The 13,398-nt window shown below is 46.7% G+C and overlaps 1 protein-coding gene across 3 annotated transcripts; it reads left to right on the top strand.

The window, feature by feature from the left end:
• The first annotated feature begins 898 nt into the window (after nucleotides 1-898).
• GNPDA1 (glucosamine-6-phosphate deaminase 1) lies at nucleotides 899-13,398 on the top strand. 3 transcript variants are annotated; one of them, XM_014345076.4, is made up of 8 exons: nucleotides 910-1,014; nucleotides 1,669-1,720; nucleotides 1,967-2,096; nucleotides 6,126-6,227; nucleotides 7,745-7,927; nucleotides 8,955-9,139; nucleotides 10,810-10,984; nucleotides 11,944-13,398. In XM_014345076.4, exons 3-8 carry the CDS (start codon nucleotides 1,973-1,975, stop codon nucleotides 12,042-12,044), a joined length of 870 nt encoding a protein of 289 aa, XP_014200562.1. In that variant the 5' UTR covers nucleotides 910-1,014; nucleotides 1,669-1,720; nucleotides 1,967-1,972; the 3' UTR covers nucleotides 12,045-13,398. The 3 variants fall into 3 exon arrangements, with proteins under 3 accessions (XP_008952755.1, XP_014200562.1, XP_034816570.1); XM_008954507.4 differs by lacking the exon at nucleotides 1,669-1,720 and having other exon boundaries at nucleotides 899-1,014; XM_034960679.4 differs by lacking the exon at nucleotides 1,669-1,720 and having other exon boundaries at nucleotides 1,002-1,340.

Below are 13,398 nucleotides of genomic sequence, written 5' to 3'. Positions count from 1 at the left end.
GAAGTCTGGAACACTCTAATGTTGACTGGAAAGAATAAGATGGATCTCTTTTTCTGATATGGAAGCGTCCCAAATCCAGTCATACCAGCTGGGAGGCAGTGCCCGCTAGCGGTAAAAAGCATGGATTTTGGATTTGGACAGATCCTCCTGAATTGAAGGCATAAGGGAAACCACTTGTGCCTCTGGCCAAGTTAATTTTTCTCTCCAAGCGTCAGTTTCTCCACCTGTTAAAAAGTAACGGCAAACCTACCTCACTGGAGCTTAATAAGGATTAAGTGAAATAATGCAGGTCAAATATCCGAGCCTTGATATATATAAGCCTCATGTGTATGTGTTCCCATTTATGTAAAATAACAGTGTAAGCATATTCAAAGAAAGCAATTCAGAATGTACTCTTAAACTAAGCAATGGTTATCTTGGTGTGGGGAGTTGGGGAAACCAGGGGCCTGCCTTTTTCTCTATTATATAATGCTGCAAAGTTTGATCTTTAAAAAAGGACATTAAAAAGCCCAATTGTACTTTAAACAACAAAAGTTTTAATACTTGGGTAAATAAATGGCATCTAAACAAAGAAAGAAACTGAAGGCAGAGCCAGGCCCAACCCTAGGAGACTGAGGAAGCGATTCTGCTTTGCCTGCCCCCAGCTCAACCCCTGCACTAAAACCCCCCGGCCCCAGCCCCAAGGTCCAGGGGGTTGTATTCCTGGGGGCGACCCGACACCCCTCAAGTCTCCCTCCTCTTGCACACACACACACACACAAACCAGGCTCGAATCCCCGCCTCCCAAGGGAAAGTGTTTTTTAAGGTCTGTTCCAGGGCCTGCCGGGGCCAGGGACTGAGGTGGGACTGAGTGGCCGGAACTCCTCCGCCGGGGAGAGTCGGTCCGGGTAGCTGCGGCCAAGCTGAGTCAGCCCGGCGGGCGGCGCACGCGGCGCCGCGTGACCCGCAGCCACGTGACCCGCGCGGGGCCGGGCCGCCGGCGCAGTCGCTGCAGCCGCCGCGGGAGGCGTCCGTGTAAGTGGGTAGCAGGGCTGGCGGGGACCTTCCTCGCGGGCCGGAGCGCGGAGCGCTGCTCCAGCCCTACGGCACTCGGGGTCGGGACCCCGGGGAGCCGCCCTCACACATTTTCCAGGAAGGATCGGAGGGGCGATGGGGTGGTAATCGGGGTGGGGGACACGCTGTACCCCACCGACGACCGCGCGGGCCACCTTCGACTCTTTCCTTTACACTCCCACTAACCGCAGTGCTGGGGGAACAAAATGTCCTCCTTCTGGAGCGATTACCTTTTCCCTTTTGTGCTTTGGGGGAAACTGAGGACCCAGAGGGGTTCGCAAAGCAAGGTGGGCCAGTAGGAAGACCCCTCCGCTAGTCCAGAGAGAGCACACAGCTCCCCAGGCAGAGCTCATTGCCCCACCTGCTGTAGTGGCCCAGCATGATCCCATGACCTCTCTACTTCTGGAGGAAGAGTCGTGGGGTAGACGGCGGGGAGGGGTAGGGTATCCCGTTCCGGTAGGGGCAGGGATGAGGGAGGCGGGGCTGAGCCGAGCATCTATCTGGATGGTAACAGCCAACGTAGAAAATACTAAGTTGTTTACATGCATTCTCTCATTTCATATTACCCGTCGTGAAGTCTGTGAAGTAGGTACTATTGTCCCAATTTTTACATAGGAGGAAACGGCTCAGAGAGAACTTAGGTCCTTTGACCGAGGTCCTGCAGTTGGTAAGTGAAGGAGCTGAGATTAGAACCCAGATCTGCCCCCAGTGGCGCCTCCTGGTGGTCTGTGGGTGGTGGAGACGACTGGCCTAGACTCTTAGCTCCTCTGTGAATAGAAAGGCCTTTTTCCTGGCTCAGACAGCTTGGGAAGGGGATTGTTGCTGGGTAAGAGAAGCTTCTCCCACCACCTCCATCTCTTTCTCTGCCCCTTACCATTGATTCCTTTCCGTCATCCCCTCTCCCCCACTGCAGGACAAGATGAAGCTCATCATCCTGGAGCACTATTCTCAGGCCAGCGAGTGGGCGGCTAAATACATCAGGAACCGCATCATCCAGTTTAACCCAGGGCCAGAGAAGTACTTCACCCTGGGGCTCCCCACTGGTGCGTTCTTGGATGGAGAGGGTGCCGTGGATAGGGGTGGAGAGAGTAGGCAACAGGGGCCAGGTACACCGGCTCACTCAGCCAAGGGACTTCACGGGGGCTCTGGGGTACTGGTGCTGAGAGAGCACCTTCCTGCCCCTTCCACATACAAAGGACCCAGCTTCCCTTATGGGTTGGTTTAGTCGCTGCCTGTCCCTGCAGAATCCTGGAGCAGAAGGGATCTTGGTTGGCAGGAAGAATTTTATTTTTAGGCTACATCCTAAGTCAGCCCTGTCCACCAGGGTTTCTTAACAGAATTAAGTCCTGATACCCTAAGGCATTCATTTTATGTAATGAATTAATTTCTCTTCCCTGCATCTAGAGGGGTACCAGCTAAGTACCATCCTTGGGAGAATTGAAAAGATAGTCACTTAGGTAATTTTCTGTAAGGCTTAATTAAACACAGGACCTAAGTAAAAAACAGTTCTAATTTCTTTTGGAAAAAATCAAAATGTTGCTTTTTCAGAAAGATATTTTGACCCCAGCTCCTCAAGACAAATGTCCTGATTATTTCTTTCAGAGATGGATGGGTTTGCCCTAGTGGCCCTACCTGACCCATCCATTAGCATGTCTATGTGTGTGTGTGTGTTGGAGGGGTCTTCAAACTTGTTATTTTCTTTTTCTTTTTTTTTTTTTTTTGGTCTTCCTTGCAGTCCAGACTTTTTCTGTAAATGGCCAGTAGTAAATATGTTAGACTTCACTAGCCATATAGTCTCTGTTGCAACAACTTAACCCTTCTGCTGTTTGAAAGCAGCTATAATTAGCCTGGCGTGGTGGCGCTCACCTGTAGTCCCAGCTTCTTGGGAGGCTGAGGTAGGTGGATTGCTTGAGCCAGTAGATTGAGGCTGCAGTGAGCCATGATTGTGTCACTGTACTCCAGTCTGGGTGACAGTGAGACCCTGTCTCAAAAAAAGAAAAGACAATATATAAGTGAATGAGTATGGTTGTATGCCAATAAAACTGTATGGACACTGAAGTTTGAACTTATATAATTTTCACATGTCACAAAATATTATTCTTCTTTAATTTAAAAAAAAACTATTTAAAAATGTAAAAACCAGGCCAGGCATGGTGGCTCATATCTATAATTTCAGCACTTTGGGAGGCTGAAGTAGGCAGATTGCTGGAGCCCAGGAGTTTGAGATTAGCCTGGGCAACATGGCAAAACCCCATCTCTACAAAAAATAGAAAAATTAGCTAGGCATGGTGGCACATGCCTGTAGTCCCAGCTACTGAGGAGGCTGTGGTGTGAGGTGTGAGTATTGCTTGGGCCAGGAGGTCGAGGCTGCAGTGAACCATGATTGTGCAATTGCACTCCAGTCTAGGTGACAGAGCAAGATTCTGTCTCAAAAAAAAAAAAAAAAAAAAAGAAAGAAAAGAAAACCATTCTTAACTCAGAAGCTGTATAAAAACAGGCCACAGGGCCGGGTGTGGTGGCTCACGCCTGTAATCCCAGCACTTTGGGAGGCTGAGGTGGGTCGATCATTTGAAGTCAGGAATTTGAGACCAGCCTGGCCAACATGGTGAAACCCTGCCTCTACTAAAAATATAAAAATTAGCTGGGCATGGTGGCGGGCACCTATAATCCCAGCTACTCAGGAGGCTGAGGCAGGAGAATCGATTGAACCCAGCAGATAGAGGTTACAGTGAGCTGAGATTGTGCCACTGCACTCCAGCTTGGGTGACAGCGATACTCTGTCTAAAAAAATAAAAAATACAGGCCGCAGGCCAAATTTGGCCTGTGGACCAAAGTTTGCTGAGTTCTGCACTAGAGGTTTGTGGGAGTAGTATCCACCTGTGCCTGTGAAACTAGCAATGTCTCAGGCCCTCGGAGGCTGTGCTAACATCCTGTCTCCTAACTGTGGAGAGACCCAACCTCTGTATGGGTCAGAGTCTGGCCTTCTGAAACCATTCCCTCATTCCCATCATTGCAGAGTCAGATCCAAGCTCTTCAGAGTGGCATTCAAGGCCCTCCAAAACCTGGCCTCTCCCTGCCTGTCCTGCTTGAACCAACAGGACAGCGTTTCCACACGGGTTCCTTGGAACATTGCTTCTGATAGATGTAGCACCTGTCAGGGTTCTGAGTGGAAACCACAGAAACCAACTCCAGCTAAATTAAGCAGAAAAGGAGTTTATTGGCTAGATACTGGGAAGTTCAGAGAATTCATGGGAAGGCTAGAAGTTTGGAAAATGGCAGGAGAGAGGAAGCTATGTGGCTCAGGCATAGCTAAGGCCTTGTCACATGGACCAACTGATTATTTTGGGTGGGCTGCGGGGAACTGCCATTCACTCAGCAGGTATTTATTGAGTACCCTCCGTATGCAAAGCTGTTCTAGCCTCTAAGGATACAGCAATGAACAAAAAGGATATGAACTTCTGCCTTCTGAGGCTTAAATTATAATGGGAGAGACAGATAATAATTAGCAAAATATAGAGTATGTTAGATGGTGGTAAGAGGAAAGGAGAAACATGAAGCAGGAAAGGATAGGGAGTGTGTCGGCAGGGGTGGGGCTGTGCAGTGTTGGATATGGTGGCAGGGAGGGTCTCATAGCCAGGGGCCAGGTTCTGTGGAGCCTTAGAATAACTGGTGTTGCTGAGGGTGAAATGAGAAGCTATTGGTGGGTTTTGAAAAGAGGGGTGACATGACGTAATCTCGATGGGTTTTTTTTCTTTCATTTTTTTAGTTTGCAAAATTTCAAATATTCAAAAAAGCGGAAAAAAACAGGTCAATACCATTCACCTAAATTCACCAGTTGTTACCATTTTGCCACGTTTGCTTTTACCTTTCTCTGGCTCTTGTTCTTTATCTACACACACACACAAGTTTTTTTTTCTGAACCACGTGAAAATAAGTTCCAGACATCCTGACACTTATCTCTAAATCCTTCAGCACATATCTCCTGAGAATAAGGACATTCTCCTACACAACCACGATACCATCATACCTAAGAAAATGAAAAATCATGCCATCATCTAATATGCAAACTATGTTCACAATTTTTTCTCAATTGTCCACATTTATCTTTTATAGGTTGGTTTTTAAAAAATTAATTCAGTGTCCAGTCAGGGTTCATGCATCTTTAGTCTTTTAATATACAGTGTCCTCCTACCTTTTATTGTGTATGTGTTTTTATGACATTGACTTTTTTTTTTTTTTTCCAAGATAGAGTCTGGCTCTGTTGGCCAGGCTGGAGTGCAGTGGTGCAATCTCGGCCCACTGCAACCTCTGCCTCCCAGGTTCAAGTGATTCTTGTGCCTCAGCCTCCCGAGTAGCTGGGATTACAGGCACATGCCACCATGCCCAGCTACTTTTTGTACTTTTAGTAGAGACGGGGTTTCACCATGTTGTCCAGGCTGGTCTTGAACTCCTGACCTCAAGTGATCTGCCCGCCTTGGCCTCCCAAAGTGTTGGGGTTACAGGCGTGAGCCACCATGCCTAGCCATGACATTGACTTTTTAATGAGACTCAACTAGGGCTTCGCTGCTCCTCAGGGAAGTCTTCCTTGAACCCTGAAGCACTAGGTGAGCCTGTGCTTTACCCTATCACAACTGATGTTCCTGCTTTGTGTTCTACTCCTAAATAGTGAGTTATCTTAGAGTAGCTACTGTCCCTTGCTCCCCTGTGTCCTTATCACATGGCCCTGTGCCTTGCACATAGTACTTGTTCAGGGAGTATCATGTCAATAATGAAGTCTGATGTTCACTCAGGTACTAATCAGAGTGATTTCAGTCATCAGTGTGCTGGATACTGGGAGATTCAGCAGTGATCAAGGCAGACACAGTCCTGCCCTCCTGGAGCTTACAGTCTAGTGGCAAAATAGGCATTAAACAAGCAATTAATGGATGGATGGCAGTTAGGATTGCAGTACTGGGTAGGACTTCAGATCTGACAGGTTCTCCCTGTGAGCAGCCCTGACTTATTCCTGTGTACCCTCCGGGCTTCCAGACTTGGGGTGCAAGGGGTGTTCATGGGTGTGGCCACTCTTGCAGGGAGTACCCCACTTGGCTGCTACAAGAAGCTGATTGAATACTATAAGAATGGGGACCTGTCCTTTAAATATGTGAAGACTTTCAACATGGATGAGTACGTGGGTGAGTCTTTCTCTTTCAAGGTTCTTTCCTGATTCTAGGAGAGTGATGTTCCTCCTCTCATTGGCCCAGTCCTGGAGAGGAATCGGGGAGCCAGTGACATTTGATGATAGGCTCAATTATCAATACTTACCTCTTGGGGCTATAAAATGGGGCTAATAAAGCTGACCTCACAGGTTGTAAGCATTAAATTCATTTAATGCTTTTATGATAAAAGATGTGGAAGTTTCTTATACATAACAAATACTTAATAAATATTAGAGTATCTCCTTCTCCTCTGCCTGCTCCTCAACTCCATTCCATTTCTTTCTGGAACAAATGATTGCAAGTGGGATCCTGGCTCGGGTGTTTCCCCTAGGATCTGTGTCTGTGCTTTCTCTTCTGTGTGTGGCCTCCAGCTCCCCTTTCTGCCAGGTACACTTGAAGGGGACCTGAGATTGGTATCCTTCCTGCTGCTGAAAGACTATACCTTGGTCTTCTATCACCTCTCCCTCACCCAGTCCTTTTGTAATAGCTTCATTTTAAACATCCTTTTTTTAAAAAAAAAAATTGTGGTAAAATACATGTAACATGACATTTACCATCTTAACCACCTTTCTGTGTATAGTTCAGTAGTGTTAAGTGCATTCACATTGTTGTGCAATCAATTTCCAGAACTCTTTTCATCTTGTAAGACTCAGGCTCTATACCCGTGAAACAACAACTTCTCATTTCCCACTTCACCAGCCACGGAAACCACCATTTTACTGTCTGTCTCTATGAATTTGACTACTCTAGAATCAAACTAGAGTATATAACTGGAATCATAAAGTATTTGTCTTTTTGACTGGCTTCTTAAACCTAGCATAAAGTCCACAAGGTTCATCCATTGTTGTAGTGTGTGTCAAAATTTCCTTCCTTTTTAAGGCTGATTTTACATATTCTTAATGCTTAACATTAAACATTATTTTTTTTTTCCTGGCCAAAAAAAAAAAGTTGATCTTGGGGCTATAAACTATCAACTTTTATAGCCCCAAAAGTTGATCTTGGGGCTATAACTCAGGGAAGCCCTGAGATAGTTCTCTCTAACCACCTGGTGTTCAAGCTGGGATTTATTCAGGCTGAGTGGGGTAGAACTGGGAGTGGATGGTGGGTTGAGAGGCACAGGGTGAGGGGTGTGCTTGCTTGCTTTCTAAGATGAGTCCAGCCCTACCCCAGGTGGCCAGAGTGTCCCCAGCCTCTAACCTATGGTCATTGCCTTATGAAAAGCAGATCAGAATGTGGGGATTTCCCAGGCCCTTGGTGTGCAGTTACTCTGGCCAAGCCCTGTGGCCACAGATGGTGGTACTGGGTGGGTGGACACATGGATACTGGCTCAGCCTGTGCCGAGTGGCTAGGGGTCAGAGGGCTGGTGCCTAAGGCTCCCAGATGGGCAGACCCCTGGGAGTGTCTCTGTAGGTCAGCATGGTGTCCTGGCATCCTTCTTAGGAGGGGGGCTTTGGCTTGGCCTAGGCATAACCGAGTGTCTCACGGCCCCACAGGCCTTCCTCGAGACCACCCGGAGAGTTACCACTCCTTCATGTGGAACAACTTCTTCAAGCACATTGACATCCACCCAGAAAACACCCACATTCTGGATGGGAATGCAGTCGACCTACAGGCAGAATGTGATGCCTTTGAAGAGAAGATCAAGGCTGCAGGTGGGATCGAGCTATTTGTTGGAGGTGAGCTTGACACTCTGCAGCACACATGTCCAGGGCCAGACCCATGGGAAGGAGGACAAGACACCATGCCTGTCTGCAGACAGCTTCTTCTGGGTGTGCTAGTGACCATAGCGACAGAGGCGGGAGAAATGGGCCCTGCCTGGCTCTGTTACTCAGGAACTATGTTATCTTGGAGATCTCTTTCTGCAGTTTGATGCCTTGTCTGTAAACTGAGAGGTTTGGGTTTGGACTCTGAGATTCTGTCTACTCCCCAGTCTTAAGGTTTTATGGATCAGTCCTGGAACTTATCTAAACATTTAACATCATGGACTCATGTAGTTCCAGAAGGCTCCACACAGCCCCTGTAGATAGCCAGTTGAACCCCAGAGAAGTTAGGTGACTCACTCAAGGTTCACAGGTGGGAGCAAGTGTGTGCTTCTTGGATTTGTGCTCGGGTCCTCTGGGCTGCCCTTCTGTGTGTCCATCTATCGCCACCTCTGGAGTTACCCATGAGGGGTAACACTGAACTGCCTTTTATTGCTCTAGAGATCACTCTTCTATACTTCAAGGTGGGCAGGAGGGGGGCAGGACCTCTCATCCTCTGAGATTTTAGAACCTTGGCAGCCCCTGTCCAGGTTCTCTGGGTGTTTTGTTCACTGCACCTCTATCCCAGCAGCAGGACCCTCTAACTACAGGCAGAAGAGACAGAGAAGGTCCACCTTTCTGACAATCTGGGGAGGCAGAAGCTGTTTGGAGTGTTTCCTCCTCAGCTTTTTGAGGGTGATAGCAAGTTAACAATGTCTGTGTGTGCCTCAGATAGACATGGTGGGGAGGGTCTCCTCTGAGACAGTATGGCAAAGAGAAAGAAATGGTAGGGAGGGGGACAGATCACATGTTTAAGGTGTACCTGCCCAGGGCTGCAAATGAGAAAGGTGACACAGCTTTCAATGATTTTTTTTCAGACCCTAGTTAGGGAAGGAGAGATTGTCCATTCTTGAAATCTTGGATCCCTGGGACTGACAGGGCTGCACGGGCTCTCTCCCTGTAGGCATCGGCCCTGATGGACACATTGCCTTCAACGAGCCAGGCTCCAGTCTGGTGTCCAGGACCCGTGTGAAGACGCTGGCCATGGATACCATCCTGGCCAATGCTAGGTTCTTCGATGGAGAACTCACCAAGGTGCCCACCATGGCCTTGACGGTGGGGGTGGGCACTGTCATGGATGCTAGAGAGGTAAGGGCATAAGGGCCCCACCAGCCTTGCGCTGGTGGACTTGTCTTTCTCTTGTTAATCTTAACTATACTGGTACCACCTACATTCTTATTAAAGATGAAGGCATGGTAAATAAGGCTAAAATCCCTGCTGACCCTGTTACTCACTGTTCCTCTTGCGTCTTTGGAAGACATCATTATTCCCAGTGTGAGGTGAATCCCTTGAGCACGTTTTTGGTGCCTTTGGCTGACTGCCTGGGACAGCAGGCTCTCTGGCCTCAGGCCCCTTTCATGCTTTTCACAGGCAGAGAGGAGGCCAGCATCGCTCATGTTGGAATATTTGTACCTGACCAGGTATGGAGAGAGGGGTTCCCTTGTTCCTTGTAGTTGGTAGAGGTCACTGTTGGGACACCAAGGATGCTTGTGCTTCTAGCCCCGTGCTCAGAGATTAATAAATGTGGTGAAGTATGATTAAAATATAAGTGTTTTAAACTGAATTTAGCTTTTCCCCTAAAAAATTGGCTATCATTTGAATGTGAATTTTTTGTGGTTCCAATTTCCTTATTTTCATTAGAACTTTAGAAGCATTTTCTCTTCCTTTCTGACGTGTATAGACATGTTAGATTTACATTTCTTTGCCCAAGCCAATAAACAAGCATCTAAATCAGTGAAAACTTCCCTGTTTAAAGTGAACTTTTGTGAAATGAGTGATGGCACCCAGATTTCTGTTGGGTAATCTTCAATCAGTACATGGGGTGGGGGTGTTTACTCGCTGTTTTTAGCTCTGCAGCTTGGAAACGGGTTTAGGGCCATCTTTATCATGAGGGCATCTTGATCTGGGAAAGGACCTGGGGCTGGAAATCAGGAAATTATCTTTTCTAAAGAGTTCTGGGTTGCTGAGGGGTCCGGAAGAAATAGTCACATTCCCTCTCTGCTTCTGCATTCTAATCTTTTAAGAAAGGAACAGTAAATCCTGTTCACAACTCTGTGGCACATGTGAATTAAAATGAAAGGAAATCTATAGAACTGAGTTTTTTTCTCTTTTTCTGCCCTTGAATAGAGCTGAGTTCTTTAAGATCACTTACATTCTCGATATTTTAACTGTTAAGTGGAGACTGTGCCTTTGTTTTATTATATATTAACAAAAACCATCACCCCAAGTCACATTAGTTCATAGGTTTAATGCTGTGAACTGAAAGTGACCAGATAATGCGGCAACCTTTCTGGGATTCAGCCTTAGAGGCCCCACAGATAACTCCCACCATTGCTTGCAAAGCGCCCTTGCTGGTGGTGCAGGTTGGGAGCCCTCTTTCACAAACTGTGCTTGTGGAGAGTCACCCAGCTGATGGGATAGCAGGCCTGGGCATGGGATGTATGTTTACAGGGCACCTTCATAGTCATCATCAAAGATACCTGGAGGCACTGTCACGTGGTAGTCAAGAACATGAACTTTGGGGTCATAAATGACCCTGGGCAAGTTATTTAACCCCCCGGGGCTCTGTTTTCTTATAAGATGGAGATAATGATGCTGCCTGCCTCGGGTTATTTGTGTGATAAAGCACAGGGAGCACTGAGCAAAAGTATGTTGCATGGTAACCACTTACAATGTGATATGAAAAACAATCATCCTTACAACTGTTTAGGGTGTCTGGAATGCTCCCCTCCATCACAGACTTGTTTTCTGATCCCCAGGTGATGATCCTTATCACAGGTGCTCACAAGGCATTTGCTCTGTACAAGGCCATCGAGGAGGGAGTGAACCACATGTGGACCGTGTCTGCCTTCCAGCAGCATCCCCGCACCGTGTTTGTGTGTGACGAGGATGCCACCTTGGAGCTGAAAGTGAAGACTGTCAAGTATTTCAAAGGTGAGGGAGGTGTGGTTCCAGGAGGAGGTGGTCAAGCTTGGGATGTGCTAGGAGTAAGGAGTAGATCCAGCTTTCATCCTCTGGTCATTTTAATTGACAACTGTAATCTTAAGAAATATCAAACCCAACTGCATCACACTACACAGTCATTTCTCTTCTGCCTGTGACTGCAAAGATCCATTTCTGGAGATCTGTTTGCTCTGAGAAGGAGGAAAGAAAATGCAATGTGGTCCAAGGACTATGTGGTGACCTCACAGTGCCATTAAGCCTCAGGTTTTCTCTTTTCAAATCTTAAACAAGTGATTCCTTTCTTTTATTTACTTTCTTTTTTTTTGAGACAGGGTCTCACTCTGTCGCTCAGGCTGGAGTGCAGTGGTGTGATCTCAGCTCACTGCAACCTCCACCTCCCGGGCTTAAGTGATTCTCCTTGCCTCAGTCTCCCAAGTAGCTGGGATTACAGGTGCCCGCCACTATGCCCAGTTAATTTTTGTATTTTTTAGTAGAGGCGGGGTTTCGCCATGTTGCCTAGGCTGGTCTCAAACTCCTGACCTCAGGTGATCCACCCACCTCGGCCTCCCAAAGTGCTAGGATCATAGGTGTGAGCCACTATGCCTGGCCCTTCTTTTACTTTAAAAGGATGCACACTGCTTTAGGCAAACATGTGAAAATCCTCTTTTACTCAAGTAGGTCAATTAGGAATTTGTTCTTTGCTGAAAAGACTAACCTTTAAATAGCCAACTCCCATAGTGATTGAATTTATAAAAGTTCCATGAATGTAGTACTCACTGTGAATAACTCTTTTTGTACTCTTAGGGTGTTTATCATTTGGGGATCATAGAGAAAAGAGAGAAGTGTCAGCTCTAAGACAAAATTTGAGAGCTCCTGGATGTTATGATTGATAATCAAGGAACTCTTGCCACTGCCTGAATTAACTACTTTTTGTTTTTAATTTTTTGTAGGTTTAATGCTTGTTCATAACAAGTTGGTGGACCCCTTGTACAGTATCAAAGAGAAAGAAACTGAGAAAAGCCAATCTTCGAAGAAACCATACAGCGATTAGCCTGTGCTGGGACCTAGTGTCAAGTACCCATAGGGAAAGGCAGGTCTTTCTGGAAATTGTCTTTAGAAGAAAGAATTGTATTTCTTTAATCTAGTATGGTTACTCCAGATAAGTGGGTGAACTTACTGTTCTTGGCCATGAGGCTGGGAGCCTAGTCACGGAGTTTAGCTATAGGGAGAATGTTTGTAACTTAATCAGAAAAAAAATATCTGCAAAACGTACTCCATCGTTTTGATGTCTGCCAAACCCAGGCTGGGGGTTTTAAACTTTTTGTTCTGCTTCAGCCATGGTTCACACGTATGACACACTCCCGTCAGGAATTTCTCTCCTTACACGCACTGATTTTCAAGTGGGAGGGAATTAGGGGCTTATGTATATTGGATACCACCTCTTTGAAGAGTCTTGAGAGTCCTTCTTGCACAGGCCTGCCCCTTGGTTGAGAACCATTGTTCCAAGTTAAGGCACAAACTCTCAATATCTAAAATAAGTGCAAGGAAGCAGTCTCTTTGGTCAGTAACAAGTGCAATGGAAAGAAAACGATCCCTTCCTTCTTCCACTTTCACAGCTTTTCTCTGAACTAGGAGAACCTGGGGATGGATTTGGGTGGGTGGGGCCAAAGAGGAGGCTTCTATTGATAAATCCAGAGCCTCAAGGGGCCCAGCCACGTCAAACTTCTCTCCCTCAGGGACTCTCCAGCACCAAAAGGCAGAAGGTGGAAGCCGTTTTTCCCCCAGAGCCCTGTGTTTTTGTGAAAGGCCTCACTGTGGCTCCTGTTTTACATACTCATTAGTAAGTGGGAGGTCCACTGGGGCAACAGACACTGCCACAATTTCAGTGTTGTGTTCAGCCAAGGGGACGGTCTGGGCAGGCAGTTTAAGTGTGAGTTTAGTCACAACTCCTGAGTGTCCCGCTCTCCTGCTTACCTAGGAGGTGAGTGCCAGGAAAATACACCAAATGCTTCTAGTATTGTTTCCCCACTTAAAATAGTCCTGCTTAAATTCACGTGGTGTGGTCTGATGTTCTGAGAACATCAGGAAATACAACCCTTTTGCCCATTTATCCTTCTCCCCGGATCCCAAGGTGGTCTGTTGCTTTGGCTTCCTTTCATTGTCTTAGGCCTTCATGGAGTGGATGCTGCCTCCTCCTGGCTGTTTTTGTGACTGTTTGAAGCTACTGCTGCCTCCATTTCTGGGAAAGACCTTTGAGAGCCTAGCCCAGGCCTAAGGGCTATGTTTGGTAGCAGTGTTTTGTCTTTAGCTTTTCTATGTGATTGTGCCGTCATTCTGTTTTAAGCTCATGGATCAATGGATTTGTTTACAATGTGATATTTTCTATTAAATCCAGTATTTTCAAA

The sequence above is a fragment of the Pan paniscus genome, chromosome 4 (genome assembly GCF_029289425.2).
Source record: "Pan paniscus chromosome 4, NHGRI_mPanPan1-v2.0_pri, whole genome shotgun sequence".
Classification (NCBI taxonomy): Eukaryota; Metazoa; Chordata; class Mammalia; order Primates; family Hominidae; genus Pan; species Pan paniscus.
Note: the sequence above shows the minus strand (reverse complement) of the source record. Positions and strands in the feature narration are given on the sequence as shown.

What these genes read in the sequence shown, in the direction of transcription:
- GNPDA1 (XM_034960679.4), top strand. Translation starts at nt 1,260, where the DNA reads ATGTCCTCCTTCTGGAGCGATTACCTTTTCCCTTTTGTGCTTTGGGGG. An exon ending in CACCCTGGGGCTCCCCACTG is followed by an intron (nt 2,097 to 6,125) that starts GTGCGTTCTTGG and finishes CCACTCTTGCAG; the next exon opens with GGAGTACCCCACTTGGCTGC. An exon ending in CTGTCATGGATGCTAGAGAG is followed by an intron (nt 9,140 to 10,809) that starts GTAAGGGCATAA and finishes TCTGATCCCCAG; the next exon opens with GTGATGATCCTTATCACAGG.